Source organism: Protopterus annectens, chromosome 13.part0, assembly GCF_019279795.1.
Source record: "Protopterus annectens isolate FY-2018-M chromosome 13.part0, PAN1.0, whole genome shotgun sequence".
NCBI lineage: Eukaryota > Metazoa > Chordata > Ceratodontiformes > Protopteridae > Protopterus > Protopterus annectens.
Genome location: NC_056747.1, coordinates 1,038,662,554 through 1,038,684,691, shown reverse-complemented (window position 1 = coordinate 1,038,684,691; position 22,138 = coordinate 1,038,662,554). Strand labels below are relative to the sequence as shown.

The 22,138-nt window shown below is 44.7% G+C and overlaps 1 protein-coding gene across 1 annotated transcript in view; it reads right to left on the bottom strand.

Moving 5' to 3' along the window:
• PSMD3 (proteasome 26S subunit, non-ATPase 3) overlaps positions 1-22,138 on the bottom strand; it is an 816,031-nt gene that overhangs the window by 311,322 nt on the left and 482,571 nt on the right. The window contains exon 8 of the mRNA XM_044055035.1: positions 19,101-19,220. Coding sequence (XP_043910970.1) covers positions 19,101-19,220 — 120 coding nt within the window. The remainder of the gene's footprint in view (positions 1-19,100; positions 19,221-22,138) is intronic.

Below are 22,138 nucleotides of genomic sequence, written 5' to 3'. Positions count from 1 at the left end.
ATCGCAACTGTCCCCAGAGGGAGAGAGTCCTGAAAGTACTGCAACACCAAAAGTACCGCTCTCATCTATAGGACACTGATATGCAAATGTGTCTCCTGTCCGATCCATGTGCTTTAAGCTGTTCTTCCCTCAAAATGCCCCCACCACCCTATAAGGGAATTGTCTGTGGTCAATGTGGCCGCTGGTGCGGGTAGGATAAAAGGACGACAGTACAGTTTTGTACCTACCATAAATGTAGATGTTTGAGTGTTCACCCTGCTGCAGTCATCACACTTGGGTTATCCTGCCATCAGGCGGTACCGCAGTCGGCCCGAATTCCAAAGTCTTGGTCCGGCGTCGGTTGCTGTCGCTTCTTCCCTGACGTCAGTGCGTCATGGGTATATAAGAGGCATCTGACGCCATTTTCTTCTGTTTTTCTTGCCCCAGATGACTGAGCCAGTAACAGCTGCTCTACAGGAAGCTTCCAGTGAATCAAATCTGCACTGTAAAGTATGCTTGCCTACCTGTTCAGCTGCATGCAACAGATCCTGCATTTCCTTGAATTCAGGCTGTTCTGAGTGTGTGCTCATTTTTTGTTTTAACTGAGACATCAGGAATTGTTGATATTTCAACATGTGAAACTGGCAATTTAATGCTCTCATAGCCAGAGTTGCAGAGATGTATATTTTCTTTCCCCATATGTCTAGGGCTCTGGAATCTCTTTCAGAGGGCACATGATTTTTAGCCATAGAAGCCTTTGCTCCCTTAGGACCCTGGGATATGGTTTCCTGGTCAGTTACAGGGCTTTTATAAAGGAATTTGTGTGAGTCAGGCACTCTGTAGTATCTGTCTGGTTTGGCTGGAGCAGGAAGTAGAGTCTCTGGATTTAAACTAGACTCCAAGTAGACAACATCCACAATATCTAAACAGGAGGGATAGCAAGAGGTCTGTGCTGGGGTAATGAAAGGAACTCTCGGAGCCTTTTCTTAGAATCTGAGTAATCCTGGCCTTCCCAGTGGAAATGCTCCCTCATGGTATGTAATGTTTCCCCAAAGGAGTAGTCTTCAGGATGAGATGCTGAAGGAATAGAGTCTTCAGCATCAGAATCCTCATAAGGTGAAAAGTGTAATCCTGTTCCCCAGAAGAATTTGAGGAGAGAGAAACCTGGTCAGAGGATACATAATCCTCCTCTTGTCTTGGTCTTTTATCAGGAGGGGGATGGGAACCCCTGATAAGGGTAATTAAATCTTCAGCCATCTTAAGCATCTGTTTCTTAGGCATGGGGCCTTGACCTGTAGACTGAAGAACAGTTTTCTTAGGTTTTAAAGGGGTTTTAAGCTTAGCATAAGATTTATTGGTGAGTGTATTCGGTCTGAAGACACCTTCTGCAACCGAAGGGGTTTCCTCTGCACCGGTGTCGGTAGACGGCTGTGTCGGCCTAGTAGACTCCGCTTGGGAGTCGGCAGCTGACTGGGGTTCCAGCTCTGCGGTCCTCAGGGGCTGCGTAGGCACCTCACTGAAAACCGGAGAACCGGCGACAGGCCCAGCTGAGGCCTCGGGGTCTGGCTTATTCCTAGGCTGCCTGTCCTTATCCTTGCGTTTTTTAAGAATTGTGGTCGTCGGCTGCTCCGACGGCATAATATAATTGAATTTGCTACCAAAGTAATGCCGTGCGAAGTCAAAATGGTGTTTGAAAGAGTGTTTATTAAACCTAGCGCAAAACCAACAACCTGTGACGTCGTGGTCTGGGCCTAGGCAAGGAATACAATAGGAATGGAAGTCCTTATGAGGTATTTGCTTCCCACAAGAAATGCAATTGTTAACTTTTTGGAATTCGGGCCGACTGCGGGACCGCCTGACAGCAGGATAACCCAAGTGTGATGACTGCAGCAGGGTAACACGATGAACATCTATTGTTACATGAAGAGAGGTCAATCACCACCGAAGATCCTTTTCGCATGTGTTTGTGATAATTATGAGATGAGACATTGGGAGCTCTTGGTAAGTCCATTTTGTGAATAGCAGCCACTGTAGAATCCACCTGTGCATGCGACCCAATGGTATTGCTAATACTGCGGCTGCCGTCATGCCTAACAACTTTAGCACTTCTGATGCTGGAGCCTTGCCTCTGGATATGACGTTGTGGACCTGCAGACGAAGTAGTAAAACTCTTTCTGCTGGAAGTTTTAAAGTGGTGGTGTCCAATTCTGCTCCAATAAAAACGATATGTTGCAATGGCGACAAGGCAGATTTTTCTGAATTTATGGTAATGCCCAGATGATTGCAGAGAGTAAGAGTGGTGTCCCTGGCTTGTATTAGCTGATGCCTGGGTGGCAACGGTGAGGAGCCAATCGTCTAAGTACAGAAACACCTGGAATCCTAAATGCCTCAGGTGAGCTGTGACCACTGCCATACATTTGGGTGAACACTCTGGGGGCTGTAGTGAGACCAAAGGGCAGGGCTCGAAACTGGTAATGATTGGATTGGCTCCCAGCCAGAAGTGCAGATGATTCCTGGATGGTCTGGCCATTTTTATATGGTAGTACACATCCTGTATATCTATTGAGCACATCCAATTGTCCTTCCCTAAGAAGGGAAGTATTGACTGAAGCATGACCATCCAGAACTTCTCTTTCCTGACAGATCTGTTTAGTCTGCTGATGTCCAAAATAGGTCTCCAGTCCCCTGTCTTTTTTTGGAACTAAAAAGAATCTTGAGTAAGTTCCAGATCCTGTCTGGTCTGCTGGGACTGGCTGGATGACTCTTTCTTTTGGACCTCTACTGTTGCTTGTTCCCTGTAACTGGGTGGAATGTCCGGGATTTTTGTTGTCAATGGAGGGGGAGTGGCGAAAGTAATGAAATATCCTCTGGAAACTATACTTTGTACCAAGCTGTTGTTTAATTTGAGCCAGGCATCTGGATACAAAGATAAGCGACCCCCAACTGCCTCCACAGTAGGACAGTTGGTCCTACTTTCAGGTGCGCTGGTAGGGCTTCCCAGAGAACTGGTCTCTGTCACCCTGGTTTTGCAGACCCCCTCTGCTGCGAGGGCAGTGTCTTCCATTACTGCCCCCTCCTCTGCCCCTGGAGGAGGGTTCAACATGTGTGTCCAGAAAGGCTCCTTGGGCTTTTTGGAACCACATCTTTACTCCTTTTTGACCCTTGGGGTAGGGTCTGGTAGGGGTGGAAAAATGGACTTAGAGTCTTTCCTTCCTGCTCACACCTGGTCAAAGTTTCCTTAACTTTGGGCCCGAAAAGGGACGAGCCATCAAAAGGGGTGTTGACAAAGGATGACTTAAAGGGCTCCACGAAGGAACTCAACTGCATCCAGGAATGTCTCCCGAAAGCAACTCCTGTACCCGCTGCCCTACTCGCTCAGTCAGCTGCATATGAAATGAGATGCATGGACGAGTTCACTATGGAATTGAAGGTAGCAAGCTGGGAGACGACTGTCTGAAGTTCCTGCAGTTACTGTACCCTGAAGAGAATCTCCAAGCTCTTTTTGGAGATCTCTTTGTAGTCTCGTAAAATGTGCAGTACTGTTTGCTATCATACAAGTGACGTTTTACTGTAAGGAAAACTAACATCACACAGTACACCTGTGAATTCCCTTGATTTCTAATTATAGCCCCTCTTTTTCTCTGAAGATGCTGCCTCTGAAAAGAAGAAGCGAATGACAACCTTCCAAAGTAGCTGGAAGGTCACCTTTGACTGCGTGATGGAAAGCAGGCGTGGTCCAGGCTATGCATTTTGCAACACATGTGCTACTAATATTAATGTAGAACATGGAGGAAGGAATGATCTGCAATGGCATATGGACACTGAAAAGCATAAAATGAGCACCAAGCATTCGACTGGGAGGAAGGTGACAGAAATGTTTGCCACTCAGCAAACCAATTCTAAAGTATTGGAGGCTGAAGTAGCCTTTATGACCCTAGTTGCTGAGCACAACTTGTCATTTACGACTGGGGATCATTTCCTGAAGTATATGAAGAGGTACTGCATGGATCCAGAAGTGGTACAAAAAATGACCTGTGGACCAACAAAGGCGGCTTGCATTATAAGAGATGTAATGGGGCCAAAGTATCAGCAGGATGTTGCACAAGTTTGTCAGAAAGTGCCATGCTGTTTGTACCTCAACCAGATGGGGGACGACAATTTTCTCGTCATTTTACTTGGCTTTTTTGACCACGGCATTGGTAAAAATGTTGTTAGATTCCTTGACATGCCTGCTTGCATCAGTGGAACTGGACAAGCCATTTATGACTGTGTAATGGGGACTCTGAGCAAGTTTGACTTTCCTGTGAACAACACGGTGGCTTATTCATCAGACAATGCTGCCTCCATGATTGTCAACCGGAATTCTGTACTACCCAGATTAAAAGAGGTTAATCCACACATGTTCAACATGGGCTGCTTGACATTGTAGATTTATGTATTAAATCTGGTGTATAAGCAATGGCTGTACCTGTAAAAGAGCTGACAGCTGACATTTATTGTCACTTTTCCAGCAGTGCACAGCGCCAGCAAAAGCTTAAGGAGTTTGCACTGTTTGTGGATATTGAACCTCTTAAAATTATCAGGTATGCCGCCACTCGACGGCTGAGTTTGTCAAAAGTCATCAAAAGCGTACCGACACTTAATAGTGTGTTGGTTAAATCCAGCACAAAACCTGCAATTAGCAACGTCGTGATCAGGGCCTATGCAAGGAATACAATAAGAATGGAAGTCCTTTTGAGGTATTTGCTTCCCACAAGAAATACAATTAACAACTTTTTATGACATCGGTCTGGAGCAAGAAAAAAAAGTTTCCCCAATGAGGTATTTAGCTTTAAATGAAGACTTCGGATCTGAAATTCGAACATGAAAATCTCAGGAGTCGGCCGACCGGCACTTGCGAATTGCTTCTGCTTCAGGCACCGCGCGGCAAGAAAGACTGAAGAAAATGGCATCGGCTGCATCTTTTATACCCCTGGCGCACTGACGTCAGGGAAGAGGCGACAGCATCCAACGCCGGACCAGGACATTGGAATTCAGGACGACTGTGGGTAGCCTGCCAGCCAGATAACCCAAGAGTAATGACTGCAACAGTGAAACACGAACATCACCAATTGCAAGGCAGTTTTTGAGCAATATAAGTACTGATTCAATACTTGAAGTGCAAGACAACATCTTACAAGACAGTGAAATTCGCATTGGTCCTAATGCCGAAACATATTTGGATGGCAATATGGATGACATAAGGGGTACTACAGTGGAGCAGAAAAGTACAGTTGTGTACACTTACCATAAATGTAGATGTTCGAGTGCATTCACTGTTGCAGTCATTACATTTGGGTTATCCTGCTGGCAGGTTGCCCTCAGTCAGCCAGAATTCCAAAGTCTTGGGTCCTGCGTCAGTTGCTGTCACCTCTTCCCTGACGTCAGGTCGTCAGGGGTATAAAAGATGCAGCCAACGCCATTTTATTCAGTTTTTCTTGCTCCAAATGTCAGGTGCCCCCAAAAGGTTAGGCTAAAATTATGTAAATAAAACATACATGCACCAAAATAAGCTTTACCTTCATCTATAAGCAAATACACCACCTAGGTTGTATAGTTTGTAGAAGTAAAGATAAGTTCCAGCAAAAATAAGGGGGATGGTGGGTGGGTAACCTGGACTGCAACAGTGAATACACTCGAACATCTACATTTATGGTAAGTGTACACAACTGTACTATGTTCTTCGTATTTCACTGTTGCAGTCATTACATTTGGGTTGAGTCCCAAAGCTATGGTTGGGGGGCTGGAGCTAGACAGCATTAGCAGTGGCTATGAGGCCCTGCAGAACTGCAGTGGCAAAGCCTGTCCTGGATTTAGAGTAAAAAGAGGCAGACTGTAATGTTTTGTAAAGGTATGCACTGAACTCCAAGTAGCAGCCTCTAAGATGTCTTTGGTTGGTACTCCCCTGAGAAAGGCTGCAGAAGTGGCTGCAGCTCTGGTTGAATGTGGCCTAATGCCCTTAGGCACTGGTTTGCCATGCTGCGAGTAGCAGAAACAAATGCAGTGACCTATCCACTTTGAAATAGTCTGCCTGGAGATAGCCTTTCCTTGTGATGCTGTGGCATATGCCACTAGTAATTGCTCTGTCTTTCTGAAAACTTTAGTTTTGTCCAAGTAGAATCTAAGTTGCCTGTGTATGTCCAAAGAATGCAGAATTTTCTCCCCCTTGTTCTGTGGATTTGGATAAAAAGTTGGTAAATGAATTGCTTGGTTAAGAGCTACACTGGATACCACCTTAGGCATAAATGTAGGGTTTGTTCTCAGAAAGACCCTGTCTGGATAGAAAATGATAAAAAGTTCCACAGCCATGAGAGCCTGTAGCTCTGAAACTCGTCTTGCAGAAGTTATTGCTAGGAGTAGAGCTGTTTTCAAAGATAAGAACTTTATGTCCGCAGTAGCAGCTGGCTCAAAAGGAGGTAAGGTGAGTTTTTCCAAGACATAATTGAGGTCCCATGCAGGTATTGGCGTTCTCCTTGGAGGCCTTAAGTTTTTGGCTCCTCTGAGGTACTGCCTTAATAAAGGACGAGAAAAGAGTGGTGGCTCTGTATTGTAATGAGCCAAAATGGCAGAGGCATGGATTTTAATTGATGAAAAAGATAGGCCTTTGTCCAGCATCTCAGTTAAGTATTGCAAAATCTGAGGAATATTTGGGATAGCTGTATCAATTCCTTGATTTTGGTTCCAAGCGCAAAATCTCTTCCATTTACCACCATAGGATTTTCTATTACTAGGCCTTCTGGCTTCTAAAATAACATCCATCACAGCTTTACTGAGAGGTGTGGTTTGTATGGCTACATTATCCGCCATGCTGCCAGGTTTAGGGTCCTGAGATGGCTGTGCAGAATCCGATTGTTTTGCTGGGACAGTAGATGAGGTATTTGAGGTAAGGTCCAGGCTGGGCATTGGGACAAGATCCTTAAGATCGGATACCAGTACTGGCGTGGCCAGTCTGGGGCAATCAGGATAATTTTTGGTTTCTCTTGCCTGACCTTTAGGAGTACCTTGGGGAGGAGAGGCAGTGGAGGAAAGGCATATACTGAAAGGTTTGCCCAGTTGAAAGATAAGGCATCTACTTTTCAAGCTTGTCTGTGGTAAGTCCTTGTGCAGAATCTTTTTAGTTGATTGTTTTGAGGGTAGGCAAATAGATCTATGTCCGGGCGTCCCCATTTCTTTATCATGCTGAAGACTTGTGGATCCAGGTGCCACTCGTGGGGATACATGAGGTTTCTGCTTTGTTAGTCTGCCAGACTATTTTCTTTTCCTAGCAGGAACTGAGCCTGCAGATGAAGTCAATGCTCTGTCCCATAAAGCCATGGCTAGCCTGCACAGGGGATAAGAATGAGTGCCCCCTGCTTGTTTATGTACCACATGACCATAGTGTTGTCCGTCTTTATCAGTAGTTGTCCCAGATAAAGTAGGCCCTTGAAGGCTGTCAGGGCATTTTGAACAGCTAGCATCTCTTTTTGATTGCTTTTGATTTGTGGACAAAGTGCCCTGAATGCCTCTTCCTTCCATGTGTGCCCCCCAGGCATAATCTTATGCATCTGTCGTTAGGCTCTGCCCGGCTGGAGGCAGTGAGAACAGCTGCCCCTTGTTTTGGTGACAAGCCTTTGCCCGCCATCAAAATTCCTGTTGCAGGCAGGGAATCAGAGTAATCATTGTTTCCAGACTGTGGCAATGTTGTGTCCAAACACTTTTTAGGTACCACTGAATTTTCCTCATATGCAGTCTTGCATATGGAATTAGTAAGATGCAGGATGCCATGAAGCCCAAAGCCTGGAGAATTTTTCTTGCAGATTGTTGCTATTTCCTTGAAATAAGTAAAGGCCCAGTTGGTCAGTTGCTTTTGTTTGTCTGGAGTGAGATAAGCCATCTGGGCAGTTGTATTTAAGCTTGCACCCAGGAATATTATCTCTTGAGAGGGTACTAGTTTTGATTTATTTTTGTTGACTGTGTACCTTAGGCATGTTAAGAGTCTTATCACAAATGTCAGATGCTGTAGTAAAATGTCCTTGTTCTCTGCTTGTATAAGGCAGTCATCCAAGTAAGGGTATATTTGTATTCCTCTTTGTGTGCAGTAAGCAATTACTGGAGCCAGGCACTTTGTGAAGACCCTGGGTGTGGTAGATAAGCCAAAGGGCAGTGCAGAGAATTGGTAATGATTTCAGCCAGCCTTGAATCTGAGGCATCTTCTACATGATTGTCTGATTGGTACATGCAGGTATGCCTCTTTTAGGTCTAAAGTCACGAGCCAAGCCTTGCTGCCCAGCATGGGCAGAAGCTGCTGTAAGGTCAACATCTTGAATTTTGGTATATCTAGGAAAGTGTTTAGAATAGATAGGTCCAGTATTGGTCTCCATGCTTTGTCCTTTCTGGGTACCAAGAACAGTCGAGTAAAATCCTTGCCCCTGCTCTTGCGGTGGTACTTTTTGAATAGCCCTCATGTCCATGAGAGCTGCAACTTGTTTTTGAGCCTCTGCCCATTGATCTTTTGGAAGGTCTGGCCAACCGTTTGACCTTGGCAGGGCATGGAAATGAAACTTGTAGCCCCGTGACACTATGTCTAGAACCCATTTGTCCTGGGTTATAATTTGCCAATTTTGAGAAAAAAGTGCTAGTTTTCCCCCTAAGGGTGCTGCCAGAAGATAAGTGCTTGGTGCAGGTAAGGGGAAGTCACTGGGACTGTTTCCTGTATGGTTGTTATTTGTTTTCTCCACCTTTCGAGGTAGAGGCACTCCGCTGCTTAGACCTGTAGAAACCTTGCGGCTGAGATCTGCCTCTAGGGTGTCTGGATCTGCCCCTTTGAGATCTGTCTGAGATTGGAAAGGACCAATTCTTTGTAGGCTAGTGACTGCTAAATCTAGGTGGCTGTACCTGTAAGAAGTCCTTGACCGTTTGCATAGATTTAGCTTTGCCCTCCATTTTCTTTAACACCTCTTCTGCCTTAACACCAAACAAGGTATCATGTTGTAAAGGAGCATCTAATAGTTTTGCTTTAACATGGTCAGGCAGATTTTGTTCCTTTAACCAAGCATGCCTCCTAATGACAGAACTCGTAACAGCGGCCCTGCAGAAGGCCTCCAAAGAATCAAACCCACATTGCAAAGTATGCTTTCCAACTTGTTCAGTTGCATGAAATAAATCCTGCATTTCTTTGTTTTCTACACATGCAGAATTTGCCATCATTTTCTGTTTAAGCAGTGTCATGATATATTGCTGATATTTGAGCATATGAAACTGGCAATTTAAAGCCCTTATAGCCAAAGTAGCAGATGTGTAAATCTTTTTTCCCCATCTATCCAGTGCCCTAGAATCCCTGTCAGAGTGGGTAGAGTTTTTAGCAGTAGAAGCCTTGACCCCTTTGGGGCCCTGAGAAATAGTTTCTGGGTCTGCAGATGGGTTTTTGAAAAGGAATTTATGAGAGTCAGGAACCCTGTAGTATCTGTCCGGCTTAAGAGGAGCTGGAGGTAAAGAGTCAGGCGTCAGACTAGACTCTGAAAACACATCATCTGCAATGTTTAACACAGGTGGAATAGCTAGAGGCCTGTGTTGAGGTAGTAATAGGAAATCTCTGAGCCTTTTCTTAGATTCTGAAAAATCTTGGATCTCCCAATGGAAGTGCTCTCTCATGGTATGCAAGGTTTCCCCAAAAGAGTAGTCCTCAGGAGGAAAAGCTGAAGGAATTGATTCTTCAGCATCAGAATCCTCTTAAGGGGGAAGAGAATATTCCTGATCAGAAGAGGAATCTGAAGAAATGGAAACCTGATCTGAAGATTCATAGTCTGTCCCTTGCCTAGGCCTCTTATCAGGAGGGGAATGTGAACCCCTGATCAAAATAATTAGGTCTTTGGCCATTTTAAGCATCTGTTTTTTAGGCATGGAAGTCCGAGTAGGATAATGCTGTACTTGTTTCTTTGTCTTTAGAGCTGCTTTAGTCTTTGAAGCTGAAGATGGTTTAACATATAACTGTGTAGGTCTGAAGACACCCTCAGAAGCCGATGCCTGCTCAGTAGCTCCGGACCCATCTGAAGGAATGATTTCCGAGAGTCCAATACCTTGAGTATCCCGAGGCCCAGTTGGCTCCACGTGTGAGTCGGAAGCTGCCTGTGGCTCTGAGGTAGCGGGCGCCAGGGGTTGCGAAAATGCCTCACTGAGAACCAGCGACTGGTCTAACGGAGGCCTCGTCGGTTTTGGACCTCGGATGCCTATCCTTGCGTTTTTTGCAAACTCCGGTCATCGGCTGTTCTGACGGCATTATATAATTAAACCTTCAGCCAAAGTAATGAAATGCAAAATCAAACTGACGCTTAACAGTGCGTTGGTTAAATCTAGCACAAAACCGACAGCTAGCAACGTTGTGGTCAGGGCCTAGGCAAGGAATACAGTAAGAGTGAAAATCCTTATGAGGTATTTGCTTCCCACAAGAAATACAAGTGTTAACTTTTTCTGACATCGGTCTGGAGCAAGAAAAAAGTTTCCCCAATGGGGTACTTAGGTTTATTGAAGACTTCGGTTCTGAAATTCGGATTTGAAAATCTCAGGAGTCAGCCGACCGGCACTTGCGAACTGCTTTTGCTTCAGGCACCGCGTGGCAAGAAAGACTGAAGAATATGGCATCGGCTGCATCTTTTATACCCCTGGCACACTGACGTCAGGGAAGAGGCGACAGCAACCGACGCCGGACCAGGACTTTGAAATTTAGGCTGACTGCGGGTAGCCTGCCAGCAGGATAACCCAAGAGTAATGACTGCAACAGTGTAACACGATGAACTTTTAGTTATGTACTTACCATAACGATAGATGTATGTGATCCATCTCGCCTACATTCATTACTGACGGGCTCGGAGCTGAGAATCGGCTCCGACTCGGCCATTATAACTAGCATGAAGTCTCTCATTGGCTGGGCTAACCCTGCATCCCAGGATGCACCACGCCCAAACCCCCAGATCTTGTTTGCCCCAATAATATTTTCCCACATACACCACACCACAAGGGTATATATGTAAGAGGAGAGAAAAAAATAATATCCTCAGAGGGATCAGAATACAAGTTTCCTCAAAGTCCAACAGGTAGGGGGAAGGAGGGCGGGTAAGAATGTAGGTGAGATGGATCACATACATCTATCGTTATGGTAAGTACATAACTAAAAGATGCAATGTGATCCTATCTCGCCTACATTCATTACTGACGGGACAGCATCCCTAGCACCTAAATCCTGGGAGGCTCACTGGAAAACACTCCTGAGCACTGTGGAACCAAAGGAAGCCCGACCTCTAGAGGCCACGCCCAGTTTGTAATGAGAAATAAAGGTATGTGGAGAAGTCCAAGTAGCCGCTGCACATATCTCATCTATGGATAGTCTAGCATGAAAAGCCACTGAAGCTGACATAGCCCTGGTAGAATGCGCCTTAACTGGAAAGGGAAGATGCATAAATAATGCATAAATAAATGAGATGCAGTCCCTAATCCACTTAGCTATGGTGCCCTTAGTTACACCCTTAGTTACAGATCTGCCAATTCTATTGTCCGAAAAGGACACAAACAACTGATCTGATTTCCTCTCCTGTTGTGTCCTCTTTAAATAATACCTCAGTTGTCTATGCACATCCAACTGGTGAAATTTGTATTCCGCTTTGTTGGAAAACCGTGGAAAAAAGACCGGAAGCTCAATAGACTGGTGGAGACAAAGGGCAGAAGAGACCTTAGGGAGAAAGGAAGGATTAAGTCTCAGAGATACTCTGTCCTTATGAAAAATCAAATAAGGAGGTTTAACAGAAAGGGCTTGAAGCTCCAATACCCTTCTGGCTGAAGTTATGGCTACCAAAAAAGCAGTCTTCCATGACAAAAATTTCAATTCGCAAGAGGCTGCTGGCTCAAAGGGAGAAGACGTTAAAGCTCTGAGCACCACATTTAAATCCCATGGCAAAACGGGTTGCGAAACCGGAGGGCGAAGCAACCAGGCTCCTTTCAGAAAGGCTTTACACAGCTTATGACCCATGAGGGAAGGCTCATATGCAACATGATAATTAGAGATTGCTGCCAACTGAACCTTTATAGTGGAGACAGCCGAACCCTGTCTAAATAGTGTTGCTAAGAAATCTAACACCGCCGACACATGGGGCTGTAAGGGGAACAAGATCACGTTGCTGAGCCCAAATTGCAAATCTCTTCCATTTATTAGAGTATATTTTCCTAGTAGAAGATTTGTGGGAGGAGGACAGAATATGTACTACTTCCGGGGTAAAGATATGCTGTCTGACTAAGGTCGGAAGTGGAGAAGCCAGGCAGCAAGCTTGAGAGTTCGTAGGGATGGATGGAGCTGCCCCGACTGATGAGTCAATAGGTCTGGAGCTGGGTCCAGAATCCAAGGATCATCCACCGCATACTTCCGAAGGAAGGGGAACCAAACTTGACGGGACCAGAGTGGTGCGATCAAAATCATCTTGCTTTCCAAGCAGGTAGCCTTCTGAATCACTCTTGGCAGAACAGGGACTGGCGGGAAGGCGTAGAGCAGACCGGAGGGCCAATTGTGGACTAGAGCATCCCTGGGTGACTCCTCCTGTGGGGGGATCAGAGTGAAAAAACTGCTGCACTTCGCATTCAGGGGGTTGGCAAAGAGGTCGCAGCAGGGAAGGCCCCACCTGGAGAAGATCTGAGCAGCCACTCGATCGTTCAAGGACCACTCGTGAGGCATCAGAATAGCTCTGCTCAGCCAGTCTGCTATCACACTGGACGTCCCCGGAATGTGCATTGCCACTAGAAAGCGCTGGGAAGCGATCGCCCAATTCCGCACTCTCATGGCCTCCCTGCAAAGGGGGTAGGGCTTGGTTCCTCCCTGCTTGTTCAGATACCAGACAACTGACATATTGTCGGAAAGAATCGCAACAGTTCCCCTGGGAAGAGAGCTGTGAAGTGCCTGCAACGTTAGAAGCACTGCTCTCATCTCCAGAACATTGATATGCAAGTGAACCTCGTGGACTTGCCACGTACCTTGAACCGTTGTAGATGGCTCACCTGGTGCATATGCAGAACTGTTCACGGAAACCCTGTACAAGCATGTTAATAGCTGCATAGAGGCAGCTGTACCCACTAGGAAGAAGTACAGAACCAGCTCAAAAAACAAGCCATCCTGGTGGAATCACAAAATCAATCGGATGTATAACAGGAAGAAAATCATGGCAAAAATTAGGAGGTGCAGCATCCAGCAGGATAAAAGCACTCAAACTAAACAAACAATTCAGAGGACAAATAAAGTCTGCCAAAGCCAAATTTGAGGCAAGTTTGGCCTTCCAAGCCAGGGACAACCGAATAGCATTCTTTAGCTATGTCCACAACCTCAAAGGCAATACACAATTGTGTGCAGAAGCTGATTGTAAATGGAGCCACCTACAGTGAGCCAGAAGATATAGCAAACCTCCGAGAGGATAAATTCAGCTCCAACTTTACTCCCCCCCCCCTCAACTTTCCCTCAGGAAATAATATCAAATACAACTCCCCCGACTATCACTAGGGAACAGGTCCTTAAATGCTCCCTCTAAGACAAAGAACATTACATCAATGGGCCCAGACAATATCCCAGGATGCCTTCTAAATAGCATGAAACATGACCTATCAGGGCCTCTGGAATTACTATTTAACTGCAGCCTCCAGACAGGCTTCGTGCCTCAAGAATGGAGAAAGGCAACAGTCATCCCTCTGCACAAAGGTGAGCCATCTACAGACCCACAAGTCTCACTAGTCTTGTACGTTAAGCCATGGAAAGAATTGTCATGCAGATGATCAGTAGAGATATAAGTAACCGCCAGACACTGGACCAAACCCAGTTTGGTTTCGCCAAGGGCAGATCATGCCTACTCAACCTGGTGGACTTCTTTGAGAAGGTCAGCAAAGCAATGGATGAGGGCAAAATCGTTCACACTGCCTACCTTGACCTGGCCGAGGCATTTGACACAATAACTTAGTAGGGCATTGTTAACAAACTCAAGAAGTTAGGTACAAACCCATATGTCATCCATTGTCCCAACAGGGGCTCCAATATCCTAGACCTGGTCATTACCAACATGGGAAATTGATGCTCCACACGTATGGTCACCCCCTCATTGGTCAGGTCAGACCATAAGCTAATCGCCCTTAACATCCACATCCCACCCCCCAGAAAGGAAACCTCCATAAAAAACTTCTCCAAAGCCAACTTCATGCTACTCAAGTCAGAAGTGACAACCTTCATGACACCCATGCAGATGGAAACTGAAAGTTCAACTGCTGAGTCCTACACACTAAGACACTGTACGAGCACATCCACTCATGCATGAATCGTGCCATCCCAAATAGAGCCAAGATGCTCCTCAAAAAAAAATGAAGCCAATCTGGTGGTCCTCTGCCATAAACAAACTTTACTACAAAAGGAAAAAACTGTTGCAAAAAAGAGAAAAATCCCATGATGCAAAAAACTCCCTTACCAGCCTCACTAAGAAGCTGAGATCCCTCATAAAATCCTCCAAAGCTAGTTACGAAAATAAAATTGCCAAAGATTCCAAAGACAACCACAAGGCATTCTATGACTATGTCAAGAATCTAAATGGCAATGCTCAGATCTGCTCTGAGCTACAACAGAATGGCATTAAATATACTGATCCCAAGGATATTGCCAATATCCTGGCAGATCAGTGCCAACTTCACCCCCACTTCTCACCCCCTAAATGGCCCATCTCAATACCGCAAGATTGCCAAATTCCAGTAGTAGATGCATAGATTGATGCATAGATGCATAGATTAGTACTAGGCTAACTGCCCTTGCGAGCCATTTTAAGCCTAGCCAATTATCCCTTGTGAGACTCGAACCCTGCAACTTGTGTTTGTAAGGCAAACACCTTAACCATTAAGCCACCCCATCCACACAGGTAAAAAACACACTCTCCAAAGCTAGGAATACAGCATCCATGGGACCACATGACATCCCGGGCTGTGTACTACATGAACTACAAAATGAACTGGCACCTCAGTCTTCGTACCCACTGAGTGGCGCACAGCTGCAGTTATCCCACTCCACAAGGGGGGATCCACCTTGGATCCCAGGAACTACCGCCCCATCAGTCTGACGAGCCTGATCTACAAGGCCATGGAACATATTATCATGGAACTTATAAACAAAGACATTGGCAACCTTCAAACACTGGACCCCACCCAGTTTGGGTTAGTGAAGGGCCAATCTTGTCTCCTGAACCTGACTGACTTCTTCAAATCAGTCTCCAGAACCGTGGATGAGGGTAAGGCGGTCCACACAGCCTATCTGGACCTTGCCAAGGCCTTTGACACTATCCCCCACTCTGGAATTATAGATAAACTTACTAAGCTGGGCATTAATCTCTACGTCACTCGATGGGTTGCCAACTGGCTTATTGACAGAACCCACACTGTAAAAGTAGCTGACTCCAAATCCAGCTCCAGACAAGTGGAGTACCTCAGGGTTCAGTCCTGGGACCACTCTTGTTTGGAATCTACTTCTCTGAAGTACAGGCCAATACTAAGGGACTCTGGCTAACAAAGTTCACAGATGACTGCAAACTGGGAGCCATTACTGAATCTCCAAATGATGTGGATACTCTACAAAAGGGCCTTACAGAAACAGATGCTTGGTGCCAGAGCCATGGGCTCAAGCTCAATACCAAGAAATGTATAGTTATCCCCTTTGGAAAAAACATGTATCCGTGAATTACCACACAGGTGGCAGTACACTAAACACCGAAAGTGTGATAGGAGACTTGGAGACACAGGTGGACAGTTGTCTTACCTTCGATAAACACATCGCCACAACAGTCAGAAAATCCTTCTATGTGGCACACCTCATCACTAAGGTCTTTTCATCCAGAAAAAAGGAGGTCATTGTCCCACTGTACTCATCCCTCATTAGACCCATTATAGAATACAATACCCCATTTGGTATATACCTCTCAAGACACCTGCAACAATTGGAAAGGCTGCAGAAATACCTCACTAAAAGAATCACAGGCCTAAAGCAGATGCCCTATGCTGACCGCCTTAAAAAACTCCTGCTATACTCTGTCGCGTATCATCTACTCAGTGGCGTTCTCTGCTTAACATACAAGGCCATGTCAAACCCACAACTGTTGGATATGCTACACTTAAAGAAATCCCAATCACTCAGAGCCACACACTCCAGGGATCGAAACCTTACCACAATAAACAAAACATGCTGGAGGGATAGGTTCCTGACCCAGAGACTCTCCAGACTCTGGAATAGACTGCCCACACATGTCAAGCAGAGCACCTCTTTGGCCCTCTTCAAAAGAAACCTTGACGATTGGATGGGAGAAAGGAAATTCACCCCGGGGATCACGTCAGTCGCCCTGCTAGACAGGGGTCCAGGAAGTAAATAGTGTGGGAAGAAATAGCCAGGGAATTATGGCTAGGCTTGTATAGGCCCTAGGGCCGATAGCCTAGTACCAACCTATGAACCTATGGTTAGCCAACTGGTTCAAAGACAGGACCCAGGAAGTCAGAACTGGGGAGTCCACCTCTACAAAGAGACCAGTCACAAGTGGAGTCTCTCAGGGATCAGTCCTTGGACCATTCCTTTTTGGCATGTACTTCTCAGAAGTCAAAGCCAATGTCAGTGGTCTCTGGCTGACTAAATCTGCAGATGATTGCAAATTAGGAGCAGTCACTGAATCTCATACTGACACAAATGTTCTCCAGGAGGGGCTGACACAGAAACAACTGGTGTCACAGCCATGGACTAAAACTAAATGCCAAGAAATGCATGACAGTATCTTTGGAGAAGTCATCCATCCCTGATAGCTATCATATTAACAATACACTCCTTAGAGTTGTCCCAGTACTCAGGGACTTAGGGACACACATAGATATCAATCTAGCCTTTGATCATCACGTGTTTACAGTGGTGAGGAAATCATTCTATGTTGCGCAACATATAAACAAAGGTATGGCATCTACCAGTCTAAGGAAGTCATTGTTCCACTGTAATCAGCATTCATCAGACCTATCACTGAGTACAATGTCCCCTTTGGTATGTACCTAACCAGGCATATCCAACAACTGGAACGTCCACAGAGGTTCCTCACTAAAAGAAGACAGGGCGTAATATGTCCTATGTTGACCGCCTCAAGGCCCTATACCTGTATTCTGTCCCCTACAGGCTTTTGAGGGGAGATCTATGCCTGGCATACGGGCATTGTCAGACCCCCACTCTGATGGACCTCCTGTATATCCACAAAACAAACAGTACCAGAATTACCCATTCTAAAAACTTAAACCTTGCCTCTGATATAAACAGGACCTGCTGGAGAGATAGGTATGTATTCCAGAGACTACCCCATCTATGGAACAGGCTCCCCATCCATGTGAAGCAGAGTTCCTCCCTAACCTAATTCAAGTGCAACTTGGACAATTGGACGGGAAAACAGAAATTCATCCCTGGTTTGGCACCTATGTCTCTACTATAAACAGATAACCTGTAAATGGTTCATCTCCCAGGCTCATGCTTACACTTATCAAGGGTGTCAGAACTTGTCAGACATTTGGGATGCATGGCTAGGCTTAAAAAGGCCCTTATGGTCATTAGCCTAGTAAACACCTATGAACTGCATGATGTTTCATGCCTTTCTTGACACTAGTGATGCATTTTCCCCACTCAACAACTCACTTAAGGCCACCATCTTAACATGTTCTGGCATTTCTGTTTTTTTCTTACCCAGGATTTACACTCCCTGGATCACTCATGTTGTAATGATCTTCAGCAGCTTACATTTTCAGCACAGCCTATGATAATGTTAAGTTACTTCCTTTGCTAGAAATTTCTTGTTCATCTGACAACTATTCTGTACAATCTGACTCTCATTCTTTTACTTCATCTTCCTCCTTACTGGACTTCTCGAGCATCTCCAATACTGCATTGTGAAAACCGCTTCTAGTTACTAAAGTGGTTAGCACCCCCCCCCCCCTCCAAGCAACTCAAGTTTCTTGCTGCTCCTCCACCTTTGAATGCTTCTCCTCCCACATGGAAAGTTCTTCAATCCACAATACAACAATAGGTCTTCCTCAGTGCCCTGACTGGGATTTCCAATCCACAATACAACAATAGGTCTTCTTCAGTGCCCTGACTGGGATTTCAACCCCATCTATACAAATATATTCTCAGGTCTCTTCTGAAAATAGTTAAATGCCTAGTGGGACTAACCTGGTAAAAAAAAAGTAAACATTTCTGTTTCAGCTCCAGGATTGCACATCTTTTACGGTTAGCCAAAAGTATTTTAGTAGAGTTTAAGTTAATACAGACATCTTTTGTGTGTTTTTGACCGAGTAAGGAATGATTTCTGGGCAGTAAGTTTTTATTCTCACCCCTCCAGTTATATTTTTGTTTGCACCTTATGGCCTACCATTAGCAAATTCCTGGTACCCCTGTCAAGTTCCACATTATAGAGGACAGGAAGCGGGGGCATGTCAGTACAGTGTCAGCCAGATACGGCAGGGATATTCCTGCATCACACATACCTTTAAATCCCTCAGACACCCACACAGCACACCATAAAGTGCAAGTGGTTTGCATACACACTTCCAGTAACACACACACTGTTGCAATCAAAATGCCTGTGGCCCAATCACTTCATTTCCATCTGGATAAGACCCATCTCCAATGAGGTTATTCTAGATGAGTGAACAATGCTGCACTCCTCCTAAAGAACACAAAACTGCTACATATAATGTCACACGCACTTACCTACAGGTCTGCAATACCCTTGATAACAACAAGGAAGAGAAACAGAGCAACTTTGGTTTGCATACACACTTCCAGTAACACACACACTGTTGCAATCAAAATGCCTGTGGCCCAATCACTTAATTTCCATCTGGATAAGACCCATCTCCAATGAGGTTATTCTAGATGAGTGAACAATGCTGCACTCCTCCTAAAGAACACAAAACTGCTACATATAATGTCACACACACTTACCTACAGGTCTGCAATACCCTTGATAACAACAAGGAAGAGAAACAGAGCAACTGCTAAACACTTTTAATACAATCACAATCTTAATTCTTACCAGTCTTAATAACATTGTGTCTAAGTCGAATAATTAAAGTGTAAGTTCCATCTGTCTGAAATTTTTCTCCAAACTGCTCTAGAACTTGGTTGAATTTGGCAAGATTTCCTGTTCGAACAGCTGTGTAGAGAGAAAAATAGTAACATACATCAACTTAAGACTGAGTAGACACGGTCAATTAATGTGAAGCTACTATATAAAACACATGAATTACTACTATAATGCAGTACTATTAAGTACTCGCATTCAGCATCATTAAATGACATGCTATTTGTAGAAAAAAAGTATCATAGCATAGACAACACATACACACAGTTTAGGAATAACAGTAATTCTTCTGTTACTTGAAATGTAAACCACCACACTTGTACATATAACCAAAAAGATTACAATGGAATTGTTGATCAGTATACTGTAGTATAAAGTCCAGCTGTATTATTAACTTGACATAATTAGAGACATTAGAGTGTGGTCACTGCTGCAGTCATAATTTCATGGATCTCTGCCACAGGGGGAGTCCTACATCTGGCTAGAGCTTCAGAGCTCTTTCCCTCCACAAACACAGACTTCACGGCTCTTCTCCCTCTCCAAACATCTACACATTATGGTACAGTGTGGGACACATGGTCAGCTATGTTCTGTTCTTCTTTCCTGACCTACATACATAATACCCAACTTGGTGCAAACCTTAAGTGATTTTTTGTCTTTTTCTAAGGAAGTGTATCCTACTGGTAGGTTTCTAAACCTCTGAATACTATTTCAGACAAGGGCTCCTAAGGTACACTACAAAGAACAGGAGAAAAGGGCTTAATCTGAACTAGGAACAGAGAAAGTGTGTGTGTGTGTATGGGGGGGGGGGGACTAACAGTTCCCACATGCCTGCAAAGAGGGGAAGCAGACTGGGAAACCGAACTGCAGCAGTGATGAGAATCAAACATCTACAACTATGGTAAACTGGTGGCAACTGTACTACTAGCTCTTACAGTGGCCAGTATCCCTTTGGAAGAAGGCAGCATACACTTCAGAACTGCCTTGGCAAATCCTGCCCTGGCTCTAGACAGAATATCCACAGCCTGTAGTGTCTGGTGAAGGTATAAGAAGGATTAAGTGGCCAATTCCAAAATGTCATCTGTAGGAACCCCCTCAGGAAATCTACCATGGTAGGTCTGCCTCTGGTGGAATGTGACTTCATGCCTCCTGGCAATTGCTGTGATTAGAATTTTTAGCAGAAAACAATACAATGTGAGATCCACTTGGAGACCATTTTGCTCTGAAACAAGTAGCCCTTATTCTCTTCAAAGGAAATAAGAACAGCTGTTTTTCTGGAGTCTGTGGTTCTGTCTAGGTAGTACCAAAGCTGTCTACAAACATTTCAGTAATGAAGCATCCTTTCTGCTTTGTTCTGTGGCCTGATAAAGGACACTGGGAGATGAAAGCCATGGTTCAAGTGCAACGTCTGCCACCATTCTTGTCATAAATGAAGGAATGGTGTGCAAGGTAATCCAACCCGAATTGAATATTTAAAATGGTTCTCTGCTTATTAGCACCTGTAATTTTGACATCCTTCTGGCCATGATTACCACCAAAAATACTTTCTGTGAGAGAAACACTAGATGTGCTGAACCTGATGGTTTGAAGAGGGAAGTGTTATTTTTCCTAACAAAAAATTCAGGTCTCAGGGAGGTATGAGTGCCCAACTGGGGGGCTAATATAAAAGGTTCCGGTTAAAAACTGTTGCATAACCTAGCTAGAGGATGGGGAGGGGGGGTAGACATGGTGCTATGGCTAATAAGTGGACCTTCACAGAAGCATATGCGAAGCTTGTTTAAAACACCACTATCAAGAATTCTAACATATGTGGTACCTCTACTTCACTAGGTTCAAGTCCCTTCCTTTGGCAGCACAGGAAAATTATCTCTTCCGTTTTTCTAGATATGATTTCATAGTGCTTGGTCTCCAGGCCTCCCTCAATACGTAATGCATGCCCTGGGACAACTGGTGTAAAAAGATTGAAGATGTTTAATCTTACAGGCTGACACACTACTTTGACTCCTGGGTGTATTAAGGTGCACTCGTCCTGTGTAAATATGTCCAACTATCTAGGCAGGATTAAAGACTCTTCCATGGCCATCAATAAGAGGTGGGAGAGCCAATGGTACCTGCACGAATTTTTTGAATCACATTTGGAATTAATGGCAAAGGTGGAAAGGCATATGGCAATTTGCCCTTCCATAAAAATGTTAAACTCTGCTGCCCAAGCTTGTGTGTGGAGTTCAGGAATAAAACATTTTGATTTGAAATTTATCATCGGAGGCAAAAAGATCTATTTCTGGCTTTTCCCACTTTAGAGACAAAAGGATGTGCCTATGCAGCTGACCCTTGTGTGGATCTGCTATGAGCCTGCTTGGCTGATCTGCGAGCATAATGTCCACTATGAGAATGTACACCGCCTTTAATGTCAGATTATATGTTATACCAAATTCCCAGCTTTTCAAATTCAGTACAACTGAATGGAATGTGCTCCTTCCAATTTGTCAACATAGCATAGGACAGTGGTATTACATGTCACAATGTTTAGGATTCCCAGAAAACACAAAGATTTGAATGTTCTCACATCACACCAGACTGTTACTTTTTCCCTAGATTTATGTGGAATTGGGATTCTGTGTAGCTCAAAGTTCACTGCACCTTAAGGGCCTTTGTATGGGCTCCCCAGACATGATCCGATTTGACACTTCTGTTCTCTTGAATGGATGATGTTCACCAGCCCAGCTCAATCTTCAAGTAAGTGCTGGGAGCATGCTGTAGTGTGTGCACTTGTAGATCTCAAAGTCTTCTTAGGTATCATCAGATCTCTCTGATGTGCAGCCATATCTGGGGGCGTCATGACTGTGGCTGCAATGTGCGCCAGTATCCCGAGAGGTACATAGCTTTTTGTGACATTTAGTGAAAGAACTGTATGAAAGATAAGACCTTATTCTGGGGCTCAAAAATTCTGCAACACCTATGAGTTCAAGTGAGCCCCCAAGAGCACAGTT